This window comes from Abramis brama (assembly GCF_963993115.1).
Source record: "Abramis brama genome assembly, chromosome: 7".
Taxonomy (NCBI): Eukaryota; Metazoa; Chordata; class Actinopteri; order Cypriniformes; family Leuciscidae; genus Abramis; species Abramis brama.
This window is the reverse complement of record NC_139969.1, coordinates 34,874,040-34,897,445: the sequence shown is the minus strand read 5'-3', so window position 1 is coordinate 34,897,445 and position 23,406 is coordinate 34,874,040. Positions and strand designations below refer to the sequence as shown.

The following is a 23,406-nucleotide window of genomic DNA, read 5'->3' as shown; positions in this document are numbered from 1 at the left end:
TCATGAACGGGCGTTGCAGATGAACGTTTTCAAAAATACACTGGTAAATTATGTTTTTATGCACAAACATAGCACTCGTTTTGCTTCATAAAATTGAGGTTAAACCACTGGAGTACTGTAGTACAGAGTACTGTAACAGAGTCTTTCCTATCGTCCTTCATCGTTGGATGTCAGTGGAGGGACAGAAACTTACCAAATTTCATTAAAAAAAATCTATTGTGTCTTGAAGATGGAACGACACAAGGGTGAGTAATGAATGACAGAATTTTCTTTTTTGAGTGAACTAACCCTTTAGATTGAGATTGATACAATCTCTCTCTGTGTGTGTGTGTGTGTGTGTGTGTGTGTGTGTGTGTGTGTGTGTGTGTGTGTGTGTGTGTGTGTGAATGACAGAGAGTGTGAATGTGTGAGAGAGTGTGTATATGTGTGGAATACTTACCAGACATGTTTTAAAGAAAGCAGGAGAGTCATCTCCAAACCAAAGGGGTAGTCCTTGAAGCACCAGAGATCGGACCTCAGTTGGCTCTGATAGCTTGTGTGGAAAAAATAAAATTGTATTAAATCCAACCACTTGTTATTAATACATTATTTTTAAGGAATTCATAACAGCCTTTAAACATTTACTCAGAGATCAACTATGAAGTCTATATTGTAGTTTTTACAGGTTTCATAACAGTCTACTTTCTTCTAAGATATATCTAGGATAAATTATTGGAACTTCTAACTAACCTTTGTTTGCTTCAGAAGGTTCATCAAGAGCTGACCAGCAACTCCCTTTTTGGCTCTGAAAATGTCCAAAAGGCATGTACTATTTTGGTCAAGGGTCTCGTAAAATTCCTTTTTCAAGTTCTTACCAGCAATTAAGCTTGTGACGTTTAGTCTTCAGGCAGACCTTGTAGGGGTGAGACGTGCATTCTTGGTGAGCTCCGGATTACCGATCGGGGAATAGTGCTGCCTGGATACACTGGAGATGCAACTTTAGAGCTTGTAATGAGGAGTTGACAACGACCACGAGTGAAATGGGATCCGGATTGCCTTGGGCTGTGGACGACCGCATCTGATGAGACAAGAGGAATCATTGGGGCTACTGCAAGCTAAGTAAACACTCCCACTTATCGCGATTGTTTGAGTTGTAGAACATTTTAAATATACCGCCAGCGCTTGCCTATCTCCCGTCTCCCCCCTCGTTTATTGTGATCAAAGTCTTGTTAAGTAGTATATGTCCAGTATAGACAGATCACCTGTATAGTAGCCAACGACCCACTAGCACCATTGTACTATTCTAGTGACTTCCATACTGGATGTGTATTATTGCTGCCTTGCCTGTGTCATAGCCAACGACCCACCAGCCCCACTGTACTATTCTAGTGACTTCCATACTGGATGTGTATTATTGCTGCCGTGCCTGTGTTGTAGCCAACTTCCATGAGTGCTGTTGCATTGTCCTATAAAGCCTTTGCATCATTGTGCCTTGCCATTACCAGTTTGCATTACAGCTTGAGGCCTCCAGCTTTTCGCTCTAAGTGTGTAACTGTAACCCCACCATCCAGCTTGCCTCACCCCTGGCGTGTACCCGACTGAATATCGCACTCCAGCACCGCCGGCGCCGACGTCGCCGCCTGCCTGCCATTGTCCTGAGTCAACCACCTGCTGACTGTTGGTGTGAAGACTGCGGTGAAGTCTCACTTGAACCTTGGTGTGTTGTGGTGTTTTCTTTCAAAGTGTGTCCCACGTTTGCAGTGGATTTCCCCAGGCCGTGTCAGACCGAGCGACCTGGGAGCGAGCCGGGCACACCTTACCCCCAGGTAACAGCCTGTGTAGTGTGCTAGTGAATCATTGCAATTCAACCATTGGCAGCTAGGGCTGCACCAAAGTAACCTCTTGTTTCGCCTTTCCAGTTCATCTGCCGGGGGGGACTCATCCGGTCGGGTAGTGGCAACCTCTGAGTGGGGGAGTGTGGGGGGAACTTCTGACTAAAGCCAGACCCAGAGATACACTGTGGCAAAGGGCGACTGCCTTGCTTTTAGAGATGCTCTTAATTGTTCGACTTCAATACATTCTTTGTTTTAAATTATTTTGTGGGCCTCTAAACCTTATTGGTGGGTGTGGTCTGCTCCTCAGGGTAGTAGCTTGGGGTGGTTGTGCATTAGTGCTATAGTTCTGCCGGGAAGACTCAATCGTTACGTCACCAATTACCTTCTCATTATCCAATCGTGCTCTAAATACTTCATAATCATAATTTTGCTTGCTGAGCTGTTAATTAATGTATACCTTTTACGGTATGTATTCTCCCAAGTCTTTCTGGTAGAACTACAATTTAATAGGGTTGTTGTGTGACACTAGCTCTCGGACAGTTAGCAATTAACTACTTCCTACCGTTTTCTGGTCTAAAACTGTGGTTCCTTTGTTAAAACCAGTTTCCTGTCAGTCATCTTTCACTAAGTGTTTATAAGTGGTAGCTTAGCAGGCATTTTCATTTACCAGCTAAAAGGCAGAAGAGGAACAATTCTTGTAATGGCACGAGAGCTTAAAAGTTGGTCCTTTTGGCGGGCAGTATTGGCCGAGTTTGTTGGGATGACCATTTTTGTTTTTATTGGTATAGCCTCTGCCATTGGAAACAGGCATAACAGATATCCTGACCAAGAGGTTAAAGTAGCTTTAGCTTTTGGTCTGGCGATTGCCACACTGGCTCAGAGTTTGGGGCATATCAGTGGAGCCCACTTGAACCCAGCTATTACTTTAGGACTTTTGGTTAGCTGTCAGATCAGTTTCTTCAGGGCCTTCATGTATGTCATCGCCCAGATGTTGGGAGCTGTGCTGGCAAGTGGCATTATGTTCAAAGTTAGCCCTGACCCTGACACAAAACTGGGGCTCAATATGGTAAGTTGCTTTATACAGAGTATTAAATTTCAACCACTAACACTATTCAAAATTGTATTACATGGTTAGTTGTCATATGGGGATATTTTAGTAACTATAAGTTACACAAAAGTTTTTTTTTATCTAGCAGTGATTTTTGAATGTTGATTTCAAACTCAAAATTGTCTTAAACTAGAATATTTTCTTTCTTTCTTTCTTTCTTTCTTTCTTTCTTTCTTTCTTTCTTTCTTTCTTTCTTTCTTTATTTTTATTTGGGGCTGCAAAAGGGTTCTATGGAGTCCATTAAAAATAAAAAGAAACGTTTTAACGAAAGTTAACGTTAAAGTTAACGTAAATTTTTAATGTAATTATTTCTTTTATACATATACATAATACATTTTCATAAGCTGTCAACTCAATAAACAATATAAATATTTTCCAGGTAATATTTTAACAATTTGCTTTAGTGCCATAACAAAATACAAAGGCAATAATTAACTTTTCTTTTCTTTTAATGTTTTAATTTCCATTTCTGTAGGCCAAAACAATTGTTTGATTTTGTTTATATTATATTTTCCATTTTTGCTCTTTAATTTTATTTCATAATTGTTTCACTGTTTAAATTTTACTATAAAAAGTCTACAATATTTAATGGTATAGGTTCCCATTGTGACTATTTTCCCCATGTAGTGTGACTACACTTCCTGCTAATGGGGTAAATGTTTGTTAAATGAGTCTTTTTCTTCACCATTCTACAGTAATGGTGCAAATGTTCAAATTTCAATCAGATGTTAGGAGGTATTCTTGAAATCACATTTATTATCTTGTCCTACAATTGTAATATGACAGTAGTAGTATCATGTTGAACTTTTTGCATGATTACAAGGTAATCCAATATTTTTTATTTTCTTATTTTCCTTATAGCTGGGTAACGGTGTGTCACAGGGACAGGGATTTGCCATTGAGCTCTTTGCAACCTTTCAGCTGGTCCTCTGTGTCTTGGCCACAACAGACAAAAACCGGACCGATGTCACAGGCTCTGCACCCCTAGCCATCGGACTATCAGTGGGTTTAGGGCACCTGGTAGCAGTAAGCACTTGATAATTGACTTTTCATCAACCAAACATAAATCATACGCAATGTTCTTAGATCAGTAGATTTCCAACCAAGCTTAGTCAAGACTCTTTTCTGCTGCGTGCATAACCTTACAAGCTCATCATTCTCATCCCAGATCAGTTACACCGGCTGCGGCATCAACCCTGCTCGATCTTTTGGACCAGCCGTTATTCTTGAATCCTTTAAAAACCACTGGGTAAGTTTGCACCTCATTTTATCAACAAGAACAAATTGCAATTGCTGTTTGAGTAAAAACAAAAATTAAGGGCAACTTAAATGCTTTGCTGAGGGTAGAGATTAGTCATTTTATGATTTGGTTATATTTGATTTTTGCATTATAAACATTGTGACATAGTATTACTTCTTCAAAAGCATTCATAGGCCAGAAAAGAAAACGTTTGGTTCTGTTCTTTTGCGTACTATGTGCAAAATAAAAATGGTATCAAATAATTAACAATTATTTCCTTGTATAGATATACTGGATTGCACCCATGATCGGTGGGGTGGCTGCTGCTCTTGTGTATGACTTCTTGCTCTACCCAAAAAAGGAAGCGTTTGGCAAGCGTATGAAGGTTCTGAAGGGCACGGCTGATCCGGACGCCTCGGCGACAGAACCCCTAATCGAACCCCGAACCCCCAGATCTGGGTCTGGTCAGTGGCCTCGGCCCTGAAATGTGTCTTTAACCTTCATTAAATGTCTACATACATTACCAGAATATACAACATCATTTCTTTTGTTGTTGTCAAAATGATTGTTTAGTCGGCTTCTTCTAGTGTCTTACTCTGTGTAGCAGCATCGTTCTGGCTAAATTGACTACTTGCACGGCTACTTCCAACACTTTAGGAAGTGTTCTGCCGTCATCTCAGGAATTTCCTGTAACAGCATTCAGCGCACTTACAGATTTATTCTTGGGGAGGCAGATTATTTTTGCTTTACGGGCTGGCAGTTGATTGAATAAATTAATCTTGTTTTCAGCATTACCGTGACTTATCTTGACTTTTGAGTTTGCCATAATTTTTCTATCTATATTTATTTTCCTATCAATTCTTATGTAATCAGTCTCAAATGGTAACTTGCTGGTGGCCCTATACTGTAAACATACAGTTGTGGTCATAAGTTTACATAAACCTTAAAGAATCTGCTCAAAATAATTATAATTATAATTATAATTTTAACAAAATAAGAGGGATTATAAAAATTGCTTTTTTTATTTTATTTAGTAGTTCCATGAATAAGCTATTTCACATAATAGATGTTTACATATTGTCCACAAGACAAAACAGTAAATGTATTTACAAACTGTCCATAAGTTTGCATACACTTGATTCTTAATACTGCATGTGTCTCTTTACCTGGATGATCCACGACTGCTTTTTTTCTTTTTCGTAGTTGACATGATTCCCTTAATTGTCCTGAGCAGTTAAACACTGTTCTTCAGAAAAATCCTCTAAGATTTGTTCATCTTCTTTGGTTTTCCAGCATATTCTGCATATTTGAAGAACAATATTTTCCAACATTAGACAAAATAAGTACAACTTACTCTGATCATCCTGTTGTTACCCCTCTTATTTAGTTACAATTATTAACATTATTATGACCACAACTGTATAATAAGGTGATGTCTTTTAGATCTTCTGTTCTTCTCTCTCTTAGATGCATAATGGGTTCATGAAGTCTCTCTCCTCTCTCAGACATTGCAGCATTATTAGACTGTGGTTGTTGAAGACCTCCATGTAAACAGTAATATTCAGAATATTTATCCGGTGTTTGAAAATGTATGGATTGTGAACAGTATGATTTTACAAATTAGACAAGAACCACATTACAGAAGTTTCTGTGGCACTAGCATATCAAATTTGCAAAACAAGTTTCCCCAACACTATCCCCTGTCCCTGTTATGTCGGCCTAACTGGGATAATCAAACAAACACAGCAACGCTCTGAAGAAGTTAAAAAGCCACAGTTTCAACACATTTCAAAAGTCTCGCCTTATGAATGCTGTCTCTTGATATTACACTGGGAAAGAGGAAAGTGTTTTAACATTGAAAGAATTAAGCATTTGCAAATCTGTAGCAATATATGCTCAGCTTTGTACTGAGAGGTTTATGAGAACACTTCTGCAAAGCAGTTAACAAGTATAACCAAACCGACCTGATGTCAACTTCTGTATCACCTCCAGACTAACCGATGCTAAAGCTGTCACACAAGTCAGCATTTTGTTGACTGCCACGAGTTACAAACAATTTAACGAAACTCTTTGTTGGACAATGTCACGAACTGAATGTCTCATGCTGTTTGCTCTGTACTAACTGTTAACATAATTGAAATTAATATATCCACTAGCACATTTATCATTTTAATGAGGACTACAGCAAACCCTGTCAGGTATCTACTAAATCTCTTTTAGGGAGAGCATTTCGCTTATGAGAAATAATCATCAATGCTTAGCATCTGTTTTTAAAACCACAAAAAAAAAAAAAAAAAAAAAAAAAAGCCATCCCAAGATGCATCAGAGTAGATCTGCATTGGAGCATTGCCAAGAATTTAAGGTGCATGCCTAAAATTCTTGGCCGGCATTTAAATGGCAATCATAACTTTTGGCTCGGTTTCATTGGAAAACTATGATTTCTGTTTTATTGTCTTATGAGGTAGATAAAAATTAACACAGTGAAGGAGATCTGATTAGAGACGCAGATGGCTGTTTAAAAAGTCAGTTTTAGTCTTTTTTCAAATGATTTTCGACAATATTTGTATATCTGGTAATCAAATATAGGGAAAAATAGTTTCCAACGATTGGAAACAGCACAATCTAATGGACAGGTGATGACCAAGGCATGCGATTACCTGTTCCCTTTACTCAAAATACGTTTTTGGACCTCGTTCATAGAACATGTTGCATATTTGCACATGTAGTCTCTTTGACAATTGTTGCAAGTAATTGTAAAAGAAATCCTTATGTATATCCATGCAGAATCTGTCATAGAATGCAAATAATTGTTTGTGAAACAATTCATAAATTGTCACAAAAAAATATATAAATTTAAGTGAAATGATTCTTGTGGTAATTTACAATTTTTTGTAAATGATACTTTACATGTTCTGTTTTTTGTTTGCCAGACACAGACTATCCATCTATCCATCCATTTTCCAAACCATTTGTCCTCTGCAGGGATGCTGGAGCGTATCCAGTCATCTCAAAAACCATGAAGTGATAATGGGAATTGCAACATTTTTTAAACTTGCACACTCAAAGATAAAAAATAAAATAAAGAATAATAATAATAGTCATTCTGCAACTGAAGAAAAATTGTAAACCAAACGTGTTATGAAAATTTGCTGGCTTAAGAGCTTTTAACTTCCCCTGCAACCTAAACACATAGAGAAGAGTTTATACTGGTGGCTTTGCTGAGGGTGGAGTGAGACTTTTGAACAACATTTATCAAGTGACAGAACTGCAACACCCAAAAGTTCAGTTATCAGTTTCCTCACATTGTGCTGATGAGGCATAAACAAGCACACACTGTAGATCTCCTCGAGCACAGTTGCATTGCTTGACAAAAGCGAAATGCAAAGCAAATTCAAGGAGTCTCAGGGGGAATGAGTTCATGGAGTGAATTTCAAGGGTGGACCAGTTCAACTTCACAATGTAGAGGATTTACATCTTTTATCCACATAATACCATCCAAATGCTATGCAAATTTCATACATAAATATAGTGGGAATCTGTTGTTTAAAAATAAAAAATATACCCCCACCCCCCAGTGAATCTCAGGCATTCCCACCATTAACCCTAAAGGTGTCTTGAACAATGTGAGCCGCATGAGCCGCAGTCTATAGGAGAGAAGAATGGGATCGGGATTCAAACTCAGGATGATTGTCAAAATATCTAACCTACATCTTTACTCTCCACACCACTATCCCTGTAACAGACTTTTCTTTTTATTTGTTTTGTTGCCAAGAATGTAATTTCAGGTTTTGTTTGTTTTTACAGAAATACAATAAAAATGCATAAAAAAAAGTTGTTATCTGACTTGTGTTTGTCTTTTTTGTTTTTGTTGCAGGAGGTCTGGGAGCTGAGTAAACATGGACTTCAGAACAACCAGGCAAACTCCTCTCTTGACAGATTTAAATTAACTGGATACCCAGCAAGCAATAGCCTAACTATAGACCCCATATAGTCCGGCTAAGAGTAAACCGCTTCTAGCCAAAATAACCTTGAATTTGGTTACATGTCGTTCTTGCCAAAATAACTTGCGAGATGTATGACATTCTATCATGTAAGCAAAGTCAACAGTGATTACAATGTGTTTGGTTTCATTTCTTTGACATGTGCTATGCGTGTGTCTATTTTTGGGCTATTAGACATCTATACAATTTTCACTGACAGCCCAAATTTTGCCTTGTTTTAGCCTAGACGTCAGGGCTGTGTTTGGACGGCTATTAGACATCTTTTAAATGCAAAATTGCTTGCTGGGTATTAGGCCTAATGCATCTTTAGTGAAAACTCTTAATGTTGAAGAAATTGATCTGCAGATCAGTATAATATTTTATTTTTAAGTAATATTGCACTGATGATTTACATCATAAATATATAATTCTTGAAATTAGATATTTAAAGCCCTATCTATGTTGCCATTATTGGAAATTATACCTTTATATATATATATAAATCAATTTAAAGCTAATGTATCTTGCAAAAGAAATAATAATAATTGTTTGCATTAAGTCTGTATTAAATGAAATTTGCGACCAACCTTACTTCTGTATTGTGATATTTTTGGGTGACACAGCTTAGGAGCCAACCACACAGAAAAGATCTCCACTGCTCTGCTTTTTCATTGTTTGTCTAGCATGTAAACACATACAAATGTGTTTGACCATTGCGCTTGCTCGTGCGCATGACGCTGGCTTCGAAAAACATGGCGCTCAAGTTCAAATAAGTTCAAATTTTAAAAAAACAGAGGCATGATTTTTTCCATAATTTGTGATCTTTACTGAAGCAAACAGCAGACCAGTGGCCCACCCAATCAAAAGTTATCCATTTTCCAAAGATGTATGAAATAATTTAATCAACAAATAATAATTATACTGAATGTATACTTTTTATTATTATTATTTAGTTAAAAGAATGATTAAATGCAAGTTTTCATGGTCAATTATCTAGTTTTCCCTCTCCCTAGGTGCATATCATAATGTCAAAATAAAAATTAAACAGGCTTTAATTCGTCAGTTTCTGTTCATCCCATCCACAATGTTATCTTAAGATCCAAGTTATAATTGTAAGAATTGCGCATTTGTGGAGCTGAATTTGCAAATGGCGAAGTAAATATCAATCAGTTGACACTTTAAAAAGCCTAAATTAGCTATCCCAAACGTACTGCTGTGCTTCAAGAAACCAAGGCTAGCAATGAATCCAGGCGATTCCTTTAACGGGACAATTGATTATGAGTTCATCTCTGTTTTTAACCAGTAGTCCATCGTCTCAGACTAATGTTCAGGGGTGTAGCGCAGGTCTGAAAGGTGGTGGTGGGGGTTCTGTCAATTTTAATATGAAATGGATTATCAAAATTAAAACAACACAAAAAAAAATAAAAAAATTCAGGTATATGTTGCCAAAATAATTTATTTCATTTGCATCTTAAGTGAGAAAAATATATAAATCCAGAAGTTTCGTAGACAAATGTGTAAATGTTTTAAATGTGTCACTTATTATATGTAATATTAAAAAGAATTAGTTTAAAAAAAACATACACAAACAGATGTTTGCAGATGTATAATGTGAGCAAAGTATTACTGTGATCTTATTTAATTTGAGACAACTAAAAAACTCTTGTAAATAAATAGATTTCCAGTGGACCAGCAACTATACAGTCACCGTTAAATTGCATCATGCAGTATATCAGCAATGTTTGTAGATCTTCTCCTGGACTGAAGCACAGACCCTACTCTTCACCACAATGGTGACCAAAAAAAAGTAAATTTTACAGTAAACCACTGCCATTAGTAGCCCAAATAATACAAACACTGATCACCATTCTGATGACTTACAATTTGTGATTTTCTCCTTCAGTGATTCTGCTCGTTAACATCAGGTGTCTTCAATAGTGCTCAATCATCACTCAATTAATCACTTAATTATCTCAGTAACTTTTTAACACTGCTTCAGCGTTACTTATAACACTCTGAGTGTGGATTATATAAACACTGCACACTTATGCTGTGTGCTTATCAGGTGTTTTTATCAGTGTCTCAATTCACTCACTTCTTTTCATTCTAGTGGACTATATTAGAGAACTAATGTAGGGAATAGTGAATGAGGGTATAGGGTGTGATTTGGAAAATATATGTATATTCTTGTATAGGCTATTTTTTTTGAAAATGACAAATATAACTACGGGATATTACTGTTTTAATGGAAAATGGTATGATGCTGTCAGAATTTGGCCTTTTTTACAGCAAGGGTTAAGAGTGTAGGTCAACTTTATATCATTTTAAACCAGATTACAAAGCCACAGTTTAGCATTAGTTAGGCGGTCTGTTTAGACCCTTATCTGTTCCACAAATAATAATTAAGGTAAATAAATGAACTGACACTGTATTCCAAATGAGTAAAACAGTTGCTAAAACAGAGATGTATAACTATGCCTCCTTTTCAGATATCTGAAAAATTCCAGCATATTAAGCTGACTTTTCATACTAAACTGAACTCTTTTAGGAGGTCTGCGTAATCGGGGCCGTTCCTCTATCGTGCACACTTGGATGTTTGGACCCCAGACAATAAAACAAAGACTTTTAAAATAAAAATGACATAATGACATTACCATTATAACCAGTCGATGGCAGCAGAGGACACTAATTTTGTTCCTAATGTAGTTCTTTTCACATTTTGATTTTGGATTTATTATAAAATAGCTATAAAAAAATCAAATAGGCCTATTTTTAAACATTGCTTTTAAAAGGACACGTAAAAAGAGTGCTTTAAAAGTTATCTTTAAAGCTGCTAAAAGTACAGAGCCAACACAGACTTGTTTTCTTACTCTTGTTGCTCTTGTTGTCTATGTTGCTGCAAATATTGAAATTAAGTGTTATTTTATGTGTTTTTGAGTAAAGGGAAACATCTGGTAATGTTTAATGTTCAGTTATGTTTGACATTTGAAAGAGTTTCTATTATGTTACAAGTTTTGATGGTTACCATTGTGCAGAAGAGTAGGGCTTATGGTTAGGCTGTGAATAACTGTACTCTGAAGTATGTTGCTTTGATCATTAAGCAATAACTTTGCTAATAACAAGTTTGTGTATGTTTTGTGGTAATAGCATTCAGTGTTTTTAATTATACAACATAACTCTATGTCACATATTGATAGGTCATTTCCATTCACTCAAATTCACACGATTTTGAGAGTCAACTTAAAATACACAAGCATATTTAACTAAAAATATTAAATTCATTGTGTAATAGACTAAATAATTTAGGGGATTTTACATGATTTATTCAGGTAGATTCCATGAAAGAAATCAAGCCTTAACTACTCAAAAATATCATGTGTAATATTTTTACCATATTGTTGTTGTTTTTTTTAGTAAGTAGCACATAACATTTTTTACAGTGTACTACGACCTTATTTTCTGATGCACTGCCGTCACTATCATCAATACTTCTGGAAAGGTACAGATTTTCCTCTCTGTCTTCTATAAAACTTACTAACATCAACCTAAAACACAGGCAATACTCAAGAAAATATCAAAGGAGTTTTTGGTCCTTGAGTTATTGATTTTTTTAAATGGGCGTTAAAATTTACCAAAAACTTAAAACTCATTTGGATGTACAATGATTATTATTTTATTTTTATTTATTTATATGTATTTCCTGAATAAACTCACAAAGGAGCCTTGACAGCATGTGACCTAACATGTGCTTAATGTCTCCTTTACTTCCTTGTTGCAACAAATGTCAAGCACATGGCACATAGATTTTAATTTTATTGGCTGAGGGGAATGTCATATAATCCAAAAATGTGATTTTTTTTTTTTTTTGGTTGAATATTATTATTGTATTTTAAATGCAATTTTAATCTCTGCGTCATTTATAAATGATGATATACCATAGATGTATTGCTCAATATTGGCAACAGGTGTTTGTGAGTGCAACTCCCCAGATCTTAAACCCATAGAGAACCTGTAGTCAATCCTCGAAAGGCTAGTGGACAAAAGCCAACAAATCGTGACCACCTCCGAGCGCTAATAAGGGAAGAATGGATCGCTATCAGTCAGGATTAGGCCCAGAAGCTGATTTCCAGCACGCCAGAGGTTATGAAGAAGGGTCAACACTGCATATATTGAATGTTTTTGACAATAAAAAGCCTTTAAAATGTATTAAATGCTTATCATTGTTTTCCAGCATACCATGGAAATATGTGAAAAAAAGACTCTACAAACTTTGCAAAACACAAAATGTATGTCACTGCCAAATGTGCCAATACTTTTTGTAGAGCTCTGTAACATTATCATCAATATCATGTATTTCCTGTTGCTTTATTGAAATGCCAGAAGCTTGATCGCTTATGGACAGGATTTTAAATATATGTATATATATATACAGAGGACAATCAGAGTATTAAAGTTATCCGTGTTCAGAATTAACAATAGATATTTTGAAAAGGGCCAAAATGATTATATGTGGTGATTTTAATGCAGGGTTACAGATAAAAATGGGGGATAGAAGAATGCATGGAAGAGAACTCTTCAGTGTGTCTATAATGGGAAACCAACTAGAATAGTCAAAGAAAGAGGTGGAATGCCATGTTTGGATATCACAATAGTTTCAGCATCATTAGCTTGTAAATGTATATTGTCAGTATCTAAATATAAAATAGGCAGTGATCATTTTCCAGTGACCTGTGAAATAAATTTAAAAAATGTAATTATTATGGTGTAAGATGGGCATATAATAAGGCAGATTGGGAGAAATTTTAAATGCTATGTGAAGAACAATTCAATCATCCATCAGTAGAGGGTAGTGATGATAACAGTTATATAGTAAAGTGGTGAATGGCTTTCATTTAGCAGCTTCTCAGTCTATCCCACCATCATGGTGTCAGTTCTCGGCATTATGTTGGTGTTGTTCTGCTACCATTGTGTGATTTCCTATTTATCTGAAGTGTTTTGAGTTTTTGTTGAATTGTGTTTGCAGCCTTTTGACAGCTTCAAAAGGATACATGTAATGGAAGACAATAGAAAGTCAGCTATTACAAATAAAGAAAAGGTAATTTTCGTTAACGCTAAAACACAACGCAATGAAGTTCAACATTCAAAATACAGGTAAAACACTGTAAAAAATAAATACGGAAAATTCCGTCATATTAATACAGTGCCCTATTTTTACGGATTTTTTTATAGTGCAGGAATCGGCAAACGTTTTTTTTAAAAACGCAAATAACTAAACAAAGGTAAGAGGCAGTCCCTCAAGGACAACTGCCACACACACATAAATGAAATACAATGTAAAGTCCAGGCCTGGTCCTTTCTCATCCTTCACTGTCGTCACTCCACCTGTCATCCTCCCAGAGCTCCTCCGTGAGAAACTCGAGGCCACCGTTGTCCCTCTCGCTCCGTACCCGCAGCTCTCGGCCCCGCCCTGCTTACACAGCTAAAGAAGATTTGATAGTTGGCTATATGTTTGGATTCCTGCCCATGAATAGATGGAAATGAGGTTGTTGATAAACTGGCTAAGTTATCACCAAAATTGCAAACAGTAAAAAATTAATATCCCATTAAAGGTGCACTGTGTAATTTTTAGCGGCATCTAGTGGTGAGGTTGCGAATTGCAATCAACAGAAGTTGCGGTGGTCGACAGGAAAAGATGTCGTCGTCTGAGACAGCAGAGAGTAGCCAGTTCAGCAATGAGGTTTCTTTACAAAGATAAATTAAAAAATTAGTTTTACTTAATTATTCAGTAGAACAATATGTTATTGCAAATATTATTGTAACTTGTAACTTCATCATTGTGTCAGTGTTTTATTCGCTGACTTTAGCAAGCTTCCTTGCACGGAGAACAACATATTGACGAAACATTTGTCCGTTTAGGGCTACTGTAGAAACATGTCGATGTAAGGGGACCCGCGGTGTGTGTAGATAGAAATGGCTCATTCTAAGGTAATAAAAACACAGCGGTTCATTATGTAAGGTCTTTATGCACCACTGAAAACATAGTTATGTATATGATATTGCATTTCTGTCAACAGATCCTCCTAAATAGCTCCTAAAGCTGGGGGGAAGCGCTTATAAAGAGACAAATGGTGAAAAATGGCCAGAATACTGGGAAATACAGGTAAAGTAAACATAATATCCAGAAACAGGTTGGTTGGTAGAGTGGGTGGGGCAGGAACCGAAAGGAAGAGGCAGTCATTACTCAATAAGGATTTATGGGCACATCGGACTCAGGTAAACACCCAATATGTGCAAATTGTGATGAAATAGAATCGGAGCAACATGTGCTGTTGGAGTGTATAGGGCTGTGAGGAGGAAAGAAAGATCTGAGAAAAATGAAAAAGATCATCAAAATATTACTGTTAAAAGCCTCTTAGAAGGTAATTTTAAGACTACTGGGATAATAGAGAGAACTTACTTTCTTTCTTTCTTTCTTTCTTTCTTTCTTTCTTTCTTTCTTTCTTTCTCCTGCTCCACACTCCAGTCTGGTAGGTGGCGGTAACGCGCCTCTAAAGCTGGTTGCCAACCGCCAATCAAATCAGAGGAAGAAGCAGACGTCACCACTAGCGCCCGCCCCTTACGTTACGTCAGTGACACACTCCCCTGAGCTGAGGTTAGTTCACAGCTGCTTCTCATATTTACACACTTATGAAAACACATTTTGTTCAGGGTCATTTCTGAATTGTTTTCAACTGGTACAGCGCTATTTGTGCGTATTTTCTGGCGGATAATTTCGACCGTATTTGTCATCACATATGCGTTTTCATATCACGTTTTCATGTTTTCATATCACTTTATGCAATAAATCCAAAATGGATAAACAGCATAAATATGCACCTTTTTCGCTACACATATTCTTATCCGTCAGTTTGACTGAATGAACTATAAAATTTCATTTGATATACTTTTTTTCAGACGTCAAGAGAATAACGTAACTTTTGGTATTTTAATGTGACATGATGATAACAAGAATATATGGCAAGAGCTCTTCTCACTTTACAATAAGGTTTTATTAGTTAACAAATTTAGTTAACATTAATAAAGAAAACTTGTGCAGCATTATTATTAGTTAATGTTAATTTCAACATTTACTAATGCATTGAAATCAAAAGTTGTATTTATTAACATTAGTTTATGCACTGTAAACTACAGTATTAACAAACAACTGTATTTTTATTAACTAACATTAACAAATATTAATAAATAATGTAACAAATGTATTATAAGTCTCATTGTACCCAGTTTTTGTAAATTGTTATTATTATTGTGTTCATAGAGTAAATGTTTTGCTGATTGTTTACAGTTTATTGGAAGTTATTTTCATAATTGGCCATGGGGTGATAGGAGCGCTGCGGTAATCACTTATTTTTGTGGGCCAACCTGGAAGTTATCATCACCCTGGTTCCCTCAACATTGGCTTTTTGATTATTGCAGAACAGAAGGTATATATGACTTAACAAAAGTTTTGTTTATTGTGATTATCTTCACAAATGAACACAACTTTTATGAATTTTGAAGCGTAATTACAATCGGCAGAAGTCAAAACCTTAAGGTTGGCTATAAACTACACCACCACAGTCACACTTCAACATCACCATCACTTTTCAGTCTTTAAAAAAAAAAATCCCTGAAGGTTATAATAGTTTGCAAGAGCACAGTTATAAACACAAGAGGCTGTGAAAGCAGACTATAGTGAGTAGAAGAGTTTTACCCGTTAGCAGAGGTGTCGCTAGACCCTTTTTACAGTAAAATCTTGCTGTGCCTTAGTAAAATTCCTGATAAATAATTTTCTGGTGAGGTAGATTACAGTAGATACGTATGAAAATAGGCTTTCCTATTCATTGAACATTATAATTTACATTATTTGAATTAGGGATGGGCATTTTTCAAAAATATTGTATTCGAATATTTGGGCTCATAAACAACGAATATTTGTTTATTTAAATGACGTTTAACAAGAAAGACGTTTTATTATCCATTTTTTGTCACAATTTCTGAACAAGCTTAAAATTAGGCAATACACAGAACAAGCTTACGTTATATCTTAAGGTTTTCTTTTTAAACATTAAAAAATATGTGTAAAAAAATATATAAAGAACAAAAGCATTTAAGCTCAAGCAGCACAAACGGGTAAAAACAATAATGTGACCATCAAAATAAAGTCAAATCTATTCATTTGTTTATTTGGTTTCACTTTATTCTGATGGTCCCTAGCTCGTTGGCCACACGGATCATTTATCCGCAGCTTACAGGGGCTGCGTCCGGAAACTGATAAATGCTGCCTGTGTAAGAGGTAAGAAGGCATCAAGGCACGTCCGAATGCAATGTTAGCTTCACTCCCGGTCTCCTGAGATTCCTTCATCTGATCGATTCTTGAAGGCAGCATAGATGTATCCTTCGCTGCCTTTGATATCCCACAATCCTGTGCTTTACATTCAGTGACAGAAGAGCTAAAAAATAAAGATGGCGTCTGAAAGTTGCGGCTGGACGTCAGTTTGTGTGTAAATGTACATTTTTGATCAACGTTTTCCACTTATGATGTCATTTCTTACGAGAAATTACTATTGCGGTAGTTAAATATTCGCTTAGTTTTTACTAAAGCTCGCTCTATTTTACTGTTTACTGCTTTGTGAGGAACCTTCGTGCACAGTCATTGCCTGATAGTGCAGCGAGGAAACAAGTCACCGCCTGATGCGTTTACTCGCTGATCGGTCTTGATCACGTGACCTCTAAACAGCGATGTGGATTTGAAAACAGATGAATTGTAAAGTAATAATTATTTACATATTAACTGGCAAGTATGCTGTGACGTGATTGATACCCATGAGTGTGTCCTTGTTTTTAGTTCTAATATTGCAACCAATTGATTTTTGGGTAATTATAAAACATGCGCGAGACGTTCAAAATGCTCGTTAATGCTCAAAATAGTTCGTTATCTCCCAAACTTACTAAATATGTTTATTTTGTAGCTTAAATTACGTTACTTAGAGAGTAACATGTTTGGCTCTTCAAAAATGCTACATTCAGCTGCCACAAATTCGTTGACTTTTAAAAATAAAGTTAATTTTTTACCAGGAAAGGAGTGGTTTTGATGCGGGGGGTTTTATTGTCACTTACAACCAAATGTTTTTTATTTAAACCCGTGTAAAAATGCAGATCCTGTGGTAAATAATAGTGAAAAATCCCCTTTTAAAACTGTTGCTCCATTATTACCCCGTAGCAGATTTTGACTTGCATACAAACCGTAAACAAAGCAGCGCTTGCTTATGAATATCAGTCATGTTGATCACTTTCTTCATTTCAGATGGCTCATGTTGTTATGAAAATATTCATGTATTGGAAGGCTCAGGTAAGATGACGTACAATTAGATCAGCCTTCTGTCTGTGTCGTCTTGACTTTTATTCTCGTGAACTGACCTGTTTGCTATACTGTACAGCCAATCAGAGTGATCTCTCTCTCGTCGACGGCTCCACTGCAGATTCGACATGCTGGATTGGGCGAACTGCCGTCGCCGTGAGCCCGACTAGAGCCGACGTGTGGAAGATGCTCACCGATGGCCGACCATCAGCCTGGTGTGTCACGGCCCTTAAACTGGGACTTGGCGGTGTGACTCTTATTCTGCCTGACAGACTGGACTGAACACGGAGCGGTTTGACCAATCAGATGAAAGGTGCGTTTCAGCGCCAACCACATGCAAGAATGAAATATCGAAGCTATAAACCGATTTGAAAACCACCAACAAAAAAAATTAGAAATCGAGCCGAAATCTCATTTTCCGTTTGTTAAACTAAACGAAAACACAATCCATCTTTCCATTCCTTTTCAGATAAGCTTTTAAACGGGTAAACATACATGGCCCTCTGGCATCTGTTTGCCGAAATAAACATTTAGCCGGCAACGATGTGATGAACTTCAGAGCAATGCAACGATATGAAAATTAAGACCGATAACGATAACCGATAAATCTTTGCATTTGAAATCCGATAACTGATATATTGGCCGATAAAACTAAATCCAAATTTTTATATAATTTTTGAGAGCCTGATTACAAAAGTAAAAGTCTCACCATTAAAATCTATGTCCCAAGCACACAATTATAATGATGTTTTCTTATTTTAATTTTATGTAGCCTTAGGCCTCTATGAAACCAAAACCATCATGTTGAACAGTGCGCATCTGAAGTGTCTCAGTTAAAAGGAAATAATCCACCATTTATCGGCTTTAATATATCAGCCAAATTTTCTTATCGGGCCGATAACGATAACATTAAAAATGAACATATATTGGCCTATACCGATATGGTGGCCGATATATCGTGCAGTTGTTTGTTTGGGTATACTGTAATTGTTCAAATGTCTGTTAAAGTTAATGCTACACTGCTATATGATGCTTTAATTTAACTGAGGTTAATGAAACGGTCTCTCATCTCACCAAAGGACTTTCGGGAGTATCTATTAACAGAGCCGCTGAAAAACCTATTTATTTCATGTCAATAGTCCCCATTTTTACTTCATTTCTCATGCTGATGTCAACAGATCACATGTAAATTGACACTTACAGTTCATTTGATTGATGTCCATAGATTGAGACAAACTATAAAGTCTGTGATAAACCACATTTAATGTTTTCAACAATAAAACAATAAAAACAATGAACAAAAACTCAGCTAAATTACAATATGTGAATATGTTTTAAAGCAAATAAATTTACATTTCGATAGTTAGATCGATTGAACACAAAACATGCTTAAAATGTGACAGTGTGGATTACTGAAAGCATCAATTTAATAACAGATTTATTTTTGCAGATCTGCTCCTCCCACAGAAATTCACCAATAAATGCTGGAATATTCCAATCAGCCTACAAGTGAAGAAGAGTTTATGAAAGAACATGGAGAACATAAATTATCCTGAATCCTGCAGAATAAAACAGGAAGATATTGAAGAACAAATAGGTTGGTGTTTATTCTTGACTCTTCAGTTAGGTTATAAAACTTCAGGCAGTTTATCAGATTTAGTGGTTACCGTTAGAAAATCATAAGAGCTATGAAATGATGAATACAGTGGTTTGAGGTTTATTGGTACCTGTTAAAGGCATTCAGTTTATCAGAGCAGATGTCACCAATGACATGATTTGTACCTCTAAAAAGAAAAGACATAATATAAAAAATAAAGGCTAATATGAACACGTCCATCATATTAGTTTTGACTCATTGAAAACAATTGCTTTAAAATGGCTTCTCATTTGAGCTTTTTTTATGATTTACTGAAAATCAAACTGTAGGAACTTATTGTACTTTTACTTTTATTTTAGACCTGATGGAAGCGAAGGAGAAACATCATCATGTCAAAACTGAAGAAATGTCTTCGAGTGACTCATTGGAAGGAAAAACCCAACAATGTTTCTCCTGCCCTCAGTGTGAAAAGAGTTTCTCATGCGAACAAAATCTTAATTTTCACGCAAGATTGCATAGATTGCCGCACACATGTGATCAGTGCGGGAAGAGTTTCACAATTAGAGGAAACCTTACTGAACACATGAAAATCCACACCGCAGAAAAGCCACACATGCGTGATCAGTGTGGGAAGAGTTTCCCTCAAAAAGGAGACCTTAATGATCATCTGAAAAGCCACATTGTAGAGAAGCCGCACACACGTGATCAATGCGGGAAGAGCTTTCTACATAATGGAAGCTTTACCGAACACATGAAAGTCCACACTATGGAGAAGCCACACACATGTGATCAGTGTGGGAAGAGCTTTCTACATAGTGGAAGCTTTACCGAACACATGAAAGTCCACACTATGGAGAAGCCACACACATGTGATCAGTGTGGGAAGAGTTTCTCTCAGAAGGGAAACCTGAACGAACACATGAAAGTCCACACTGGAGAGAGGCCGTACACGTGTAATGGATGCGGGAAGAGTTTCACACATAAAGGAAACCTGAACGAACACATGAAAGTCCACACTGGGGAAAGGCCGCACACGTGTGATCAGTGCGGGAAGAAATTCAAACTAAAAGTAACCCTTAATGAACACATGAAAATCCACACCGGAGAGAAGCCGCACAAATGTGACGAGTGTGGGAAGAGTTTCAGACGGAAACCAAGCCTTCAGGATCACATAAAAATCCACACTGGAGAAAATCTGTTCACGTGTGATCAGTGCGGGAAGAGTTTCAGAAAGGCCGGTGTTTTTAAAGTACATCTGCGGACTCATACTAGAGAAAGACCTTATAACTGTGATCATTGTGGTAAAAGGTTTTTTAGGGCCGATGCCCTGAAGGACCACGTGAAGCTCCATACAAACGAGAAGCCTCACGTGTGTTCTTTGTGTGGGAAGGGTTTTAGGCAGATGGGTAATTTAAAAATACATCTGAAAAGACACAGCGGCGTGAAGGATCACATTTGCTCGAAGTGTGGAAAGTCCTTCATTAGAGATTCTGAACTGAAACTGCACCAGTCAGTTCACACTGTAGAAAAGCCTTATGAGTGTCCGCAATGTGGCAAGAGATTCAAACGGCCAGAATATCTGAAAATACATGAGAGGATCCACACTGGAGTGAAGCCGTATCAGTGTCATTCATGTGGAAAGAGTTTCACTTATTTGGGTTCTCTGCTTGGTCATACAAAAAGCGCATGTCCGAAATTACAGTAGGCAATTTGTGCTCATATCCAATCCCAATGCTGCGTCCTTACCAAACATGACCCAATAACATGCAATAATAGCTCTCAAAAATAGCTGCTCATAAAATATATTTCACCCCACACGGCTGAGATTGTTATGGCTCTCTGTCTACATCATTTTATTTTTGATATCCAGTGTTGCATAACAATCCGAAGTTCATTTCAGATTTGTTCTGGTCAGTTGATTTTCATCATATGTTCATCTGTAGCTTCATTAAGTCTGAACAATTAATCACTAAGGGGGCATTTACACAACACCGCTTTCAGCTAAAAACGGAAAACTCTTCATGCTTTCGGCCGTTCATTTACAGAACAGCGTTTTGGGTAGCCTGGCAAGCCAGACCTACATCAAGATGTTAGGTCTGGCAACTCAGCATTGGCACGGCTCAATCCGAGGGGCGGGATAAACGGCTGTCTTTCAAATTCCCTCGGCACGTAATAGGATAGCGCTTCAACCAACCAGAGCGTTTTCCCAACAGCGGAGCTAGTAGATTAAACTTTTGCCGTATCTGGTCGGCAAAACTACGAACACATCTTTTTTAAGAATGACTTAAGTGCCGTTCTTTGTTCTTTTCTCAAAGAAAAGCTTAACTCCAAGTCCTCCAGAGTCGCGGCCAAAGCCGATTCGAAAGACCGCTGTTCGCCAGCAGCAGCAGCTCTTCTTTGTTTTCAAGTAGCAGGACCATCACAACTCTGTCGTCATTATGTAAAGCCCGCCCACCGACTCTATACACGATGTGATTGGCCTGACTAGAGTTTGGTTTTTCCAGCTCGAAAGTCAACGGAGAGTTGCTAGACTGCCCTGGCTGCAAAATAAATTTTGCTGCCGCTAGGGTGCGTCTAGATTTCTAGGCTACGTTTTGGGGGCCTGAAACCGCAAACTTGTGAAAACGGGTTTCAAAGTGCATGTTTTTGAAACGATAACTTTATTGTCTCCATATAAACTAAAAAACTGCGAATTTGTGAAAATGCCGACTTTATGCGCATGCATATTATGTGTTCAATCTATAAGTGTTTCTTTATAAAGTTACATCGCCAACTACTGGCCTGACAGCAGAATACAGCGTTTTTAGTCATTTTCGTGGATCCGTGTGAATGGGGATCAGTTTGACAACTTTGCAATCTGTACGCGAAAAACGCAAAGGAAAAATTAGTACACCGTTGCCGTTGTCTTAACATCTGTACCAAACATAACAAATTTAAACAACATCTCACGCCCTCCGCAAGCTTTATACAACCAGCAGAAAGAGAAGCTGGAATAAGGACAAGCAGTTCAGAGTGCAGTTTTTACAATAACATTCCTTTCATATTGTTTTTTTATATGTTTGTAGTTTTGAACAAAATTTGGCACGTTTTTGATAATGTATGTTTTCGCCTCGCTGTGATGATGTCACAGCTAGCGCACGGCCGCTCTCATAGTCATTGTTGAGTTTCTATTTTCAATTATTTAATAACATGCACATAAACAAGTACAAATATTACACAAAGACTATTATACAAAAACATGAAAAGAAATGCATGCATGTACAGTCTGAATATATTTCAGTTTTTTTAAGGGCAAGATTGACTCAACATAATGCATTACTTCTTTTTTAAACATTACAAAACATTGTTCATGTTTTGAGAATTTGCATTTATGTATATGTAATTTAGCCAATAAGAAAATAAAATCAATCAAATATGTATGAATTAACTAACTAAACTAAACTGAATTTATAATCAATAATCAAGCCAGTGCTGCATATGGCCTTTGGCTTTTCCTGTTTATGTTTCATCACATTTCGTTTGTAGATCAGCTAATTTTCTTCTGATAAATTTTCTAATAAACAGGTTATGCCCCCAACGATATTTCTTTCCTCAGCTTTCCAAGACTTGGCCTGTTGGCTGCCAAAAAATTAATGTTATTTATGTCTATGTGGTTTTTTTTTTAAATGTGTTTTAAGACAAACCATGTGTAAATTCGTAAGGCAACTCCATTGCTGAGTATTTTCTCCTTAAAACTGCAGTGAATCAAAGACAGTCTCAATTTTTTTTTTTAAATCGCTGGTGTTTCTGACGTCACAAACTACCTTGTAACCAATCAGATCAACGGGTGATCGTCAACGAGTGGATCTCTGAGCTGCTGTGAGTGAGTGGAGGCGGGGCTATTTTGCATATTCATAGTACCCTGTATACTAAATGAGTCAAGGGTGTAGAGATACATTCAAGATATTTTAAGGCATGACAAAAAAATGTAAAGGAATTATATATATATATATATATATATATATATATATATGTGTGTGTGTGTGTGTGTGTCTGTGTCATTTTGGTGATCAAAGATGAGTTTTAAGGGATAAAAGGAGGATACAACTGAGGGAGGAGCCAGAGACCCTGATTGAGACACACCCTATGTTTGTATTAACATAATCATATATTGAAGGTTTGTGTAATATTCCAAGTTTGCAGTTCACTAGTTTTATTCATTTTGAGGAATACTGTTTTTGTCAAAGTAAAGTCACTTTTATTTATATAGTGCTTTATACAGTGCAAAGGT

At 36.7% G+C, this 23,406-nt stretch overlaps 2 protein-coding genes across 7 annotated transcripts; both read left to right on the top strand.

Moving 5' to 3' along the window:
• The first annotated feature begins 2,485 nt into the window (after positions 1–2,485).
• Positions 2,486–8,733, top strand: aqp1a.2 (aquaporin 1a (Colton blood group), tandem duplicate 2). Of its 2 annotated transcripts, none has more exons than XM_084120445.1 (5): positions 2,486–2,880; positions 3,784–3,948; positions 4,091–4,171; positions 4,449–4,626; positions 8,037–8,733. In XM_084120445.1, exons 1-5 carry the CDS (start codon positions 2,515–2,517, stop codon positions 8,054–8,056), a joined length of 810 nt encoding a protein of 269 aa, XP_083976571.1. In that variant the 5' UTR covers positions 2,486–2,514; the 3' UTR covers positions 8,057–8,733. The 2 variants fall into 2 exon arrangements, with proteins under 2 accessions (XP_083976571.1, XP_083976572.1); XM_084120446.1 differs by having other exon boundaries at positions 2,491–2,880; positions 4,449–4,621; positions 8,037–8,726.
• A 6,027-nt stretch (positions 8,734–14,760) lies between these two features.
• LOC311086969 (uncharacterized protein) lies at positions 14,761–22,922 on the top strand. Of its 5 annotated transcripts, XM_084120212.1 has the most exons (6): positions 15,462–15,623; positions 16,816–16,950; positions 17,486–17,530; positions 17,619–17,852; positions 18,990–19,136; positions 19,496–22,922. In XM_084120212.1, exons 5-6 carry the CDS (start codon positions 19,073–19,075, stop codon positions 20,839–20,841), a joined length of 1,410 nt encoding a protein of 469 aa, XP_083976338.1. In that variant the 5' UTR covers positions 15,462–15,623; positions 16,816–16,950; positions 17,486–17,530; positions 17,619–17,852; positions 18,990–19,072; the 3' UTR covers positions 20,842–22,922. The 5 variants fall into 5 exon arrangements, with proteins under 5 accessions (XP_083976340.1, XP_083976337.1, XP_083976341.1 ...); XM_084120214.1 differs by lacking the exons at positions 15,462–15,623; positions 16,816–16,950 and adding an exon at positions 14,761–14,794 and having other exon boundaries at positions 17,661–17,852; XM_084120211.1 differs by lacking the exons at positions 15,462–15,623; positions 16,816–16,950 and adding an exon at positions 14,766–14,794.
• Positions 22,923–23,406: the final 484 nt, after the last annotated feature.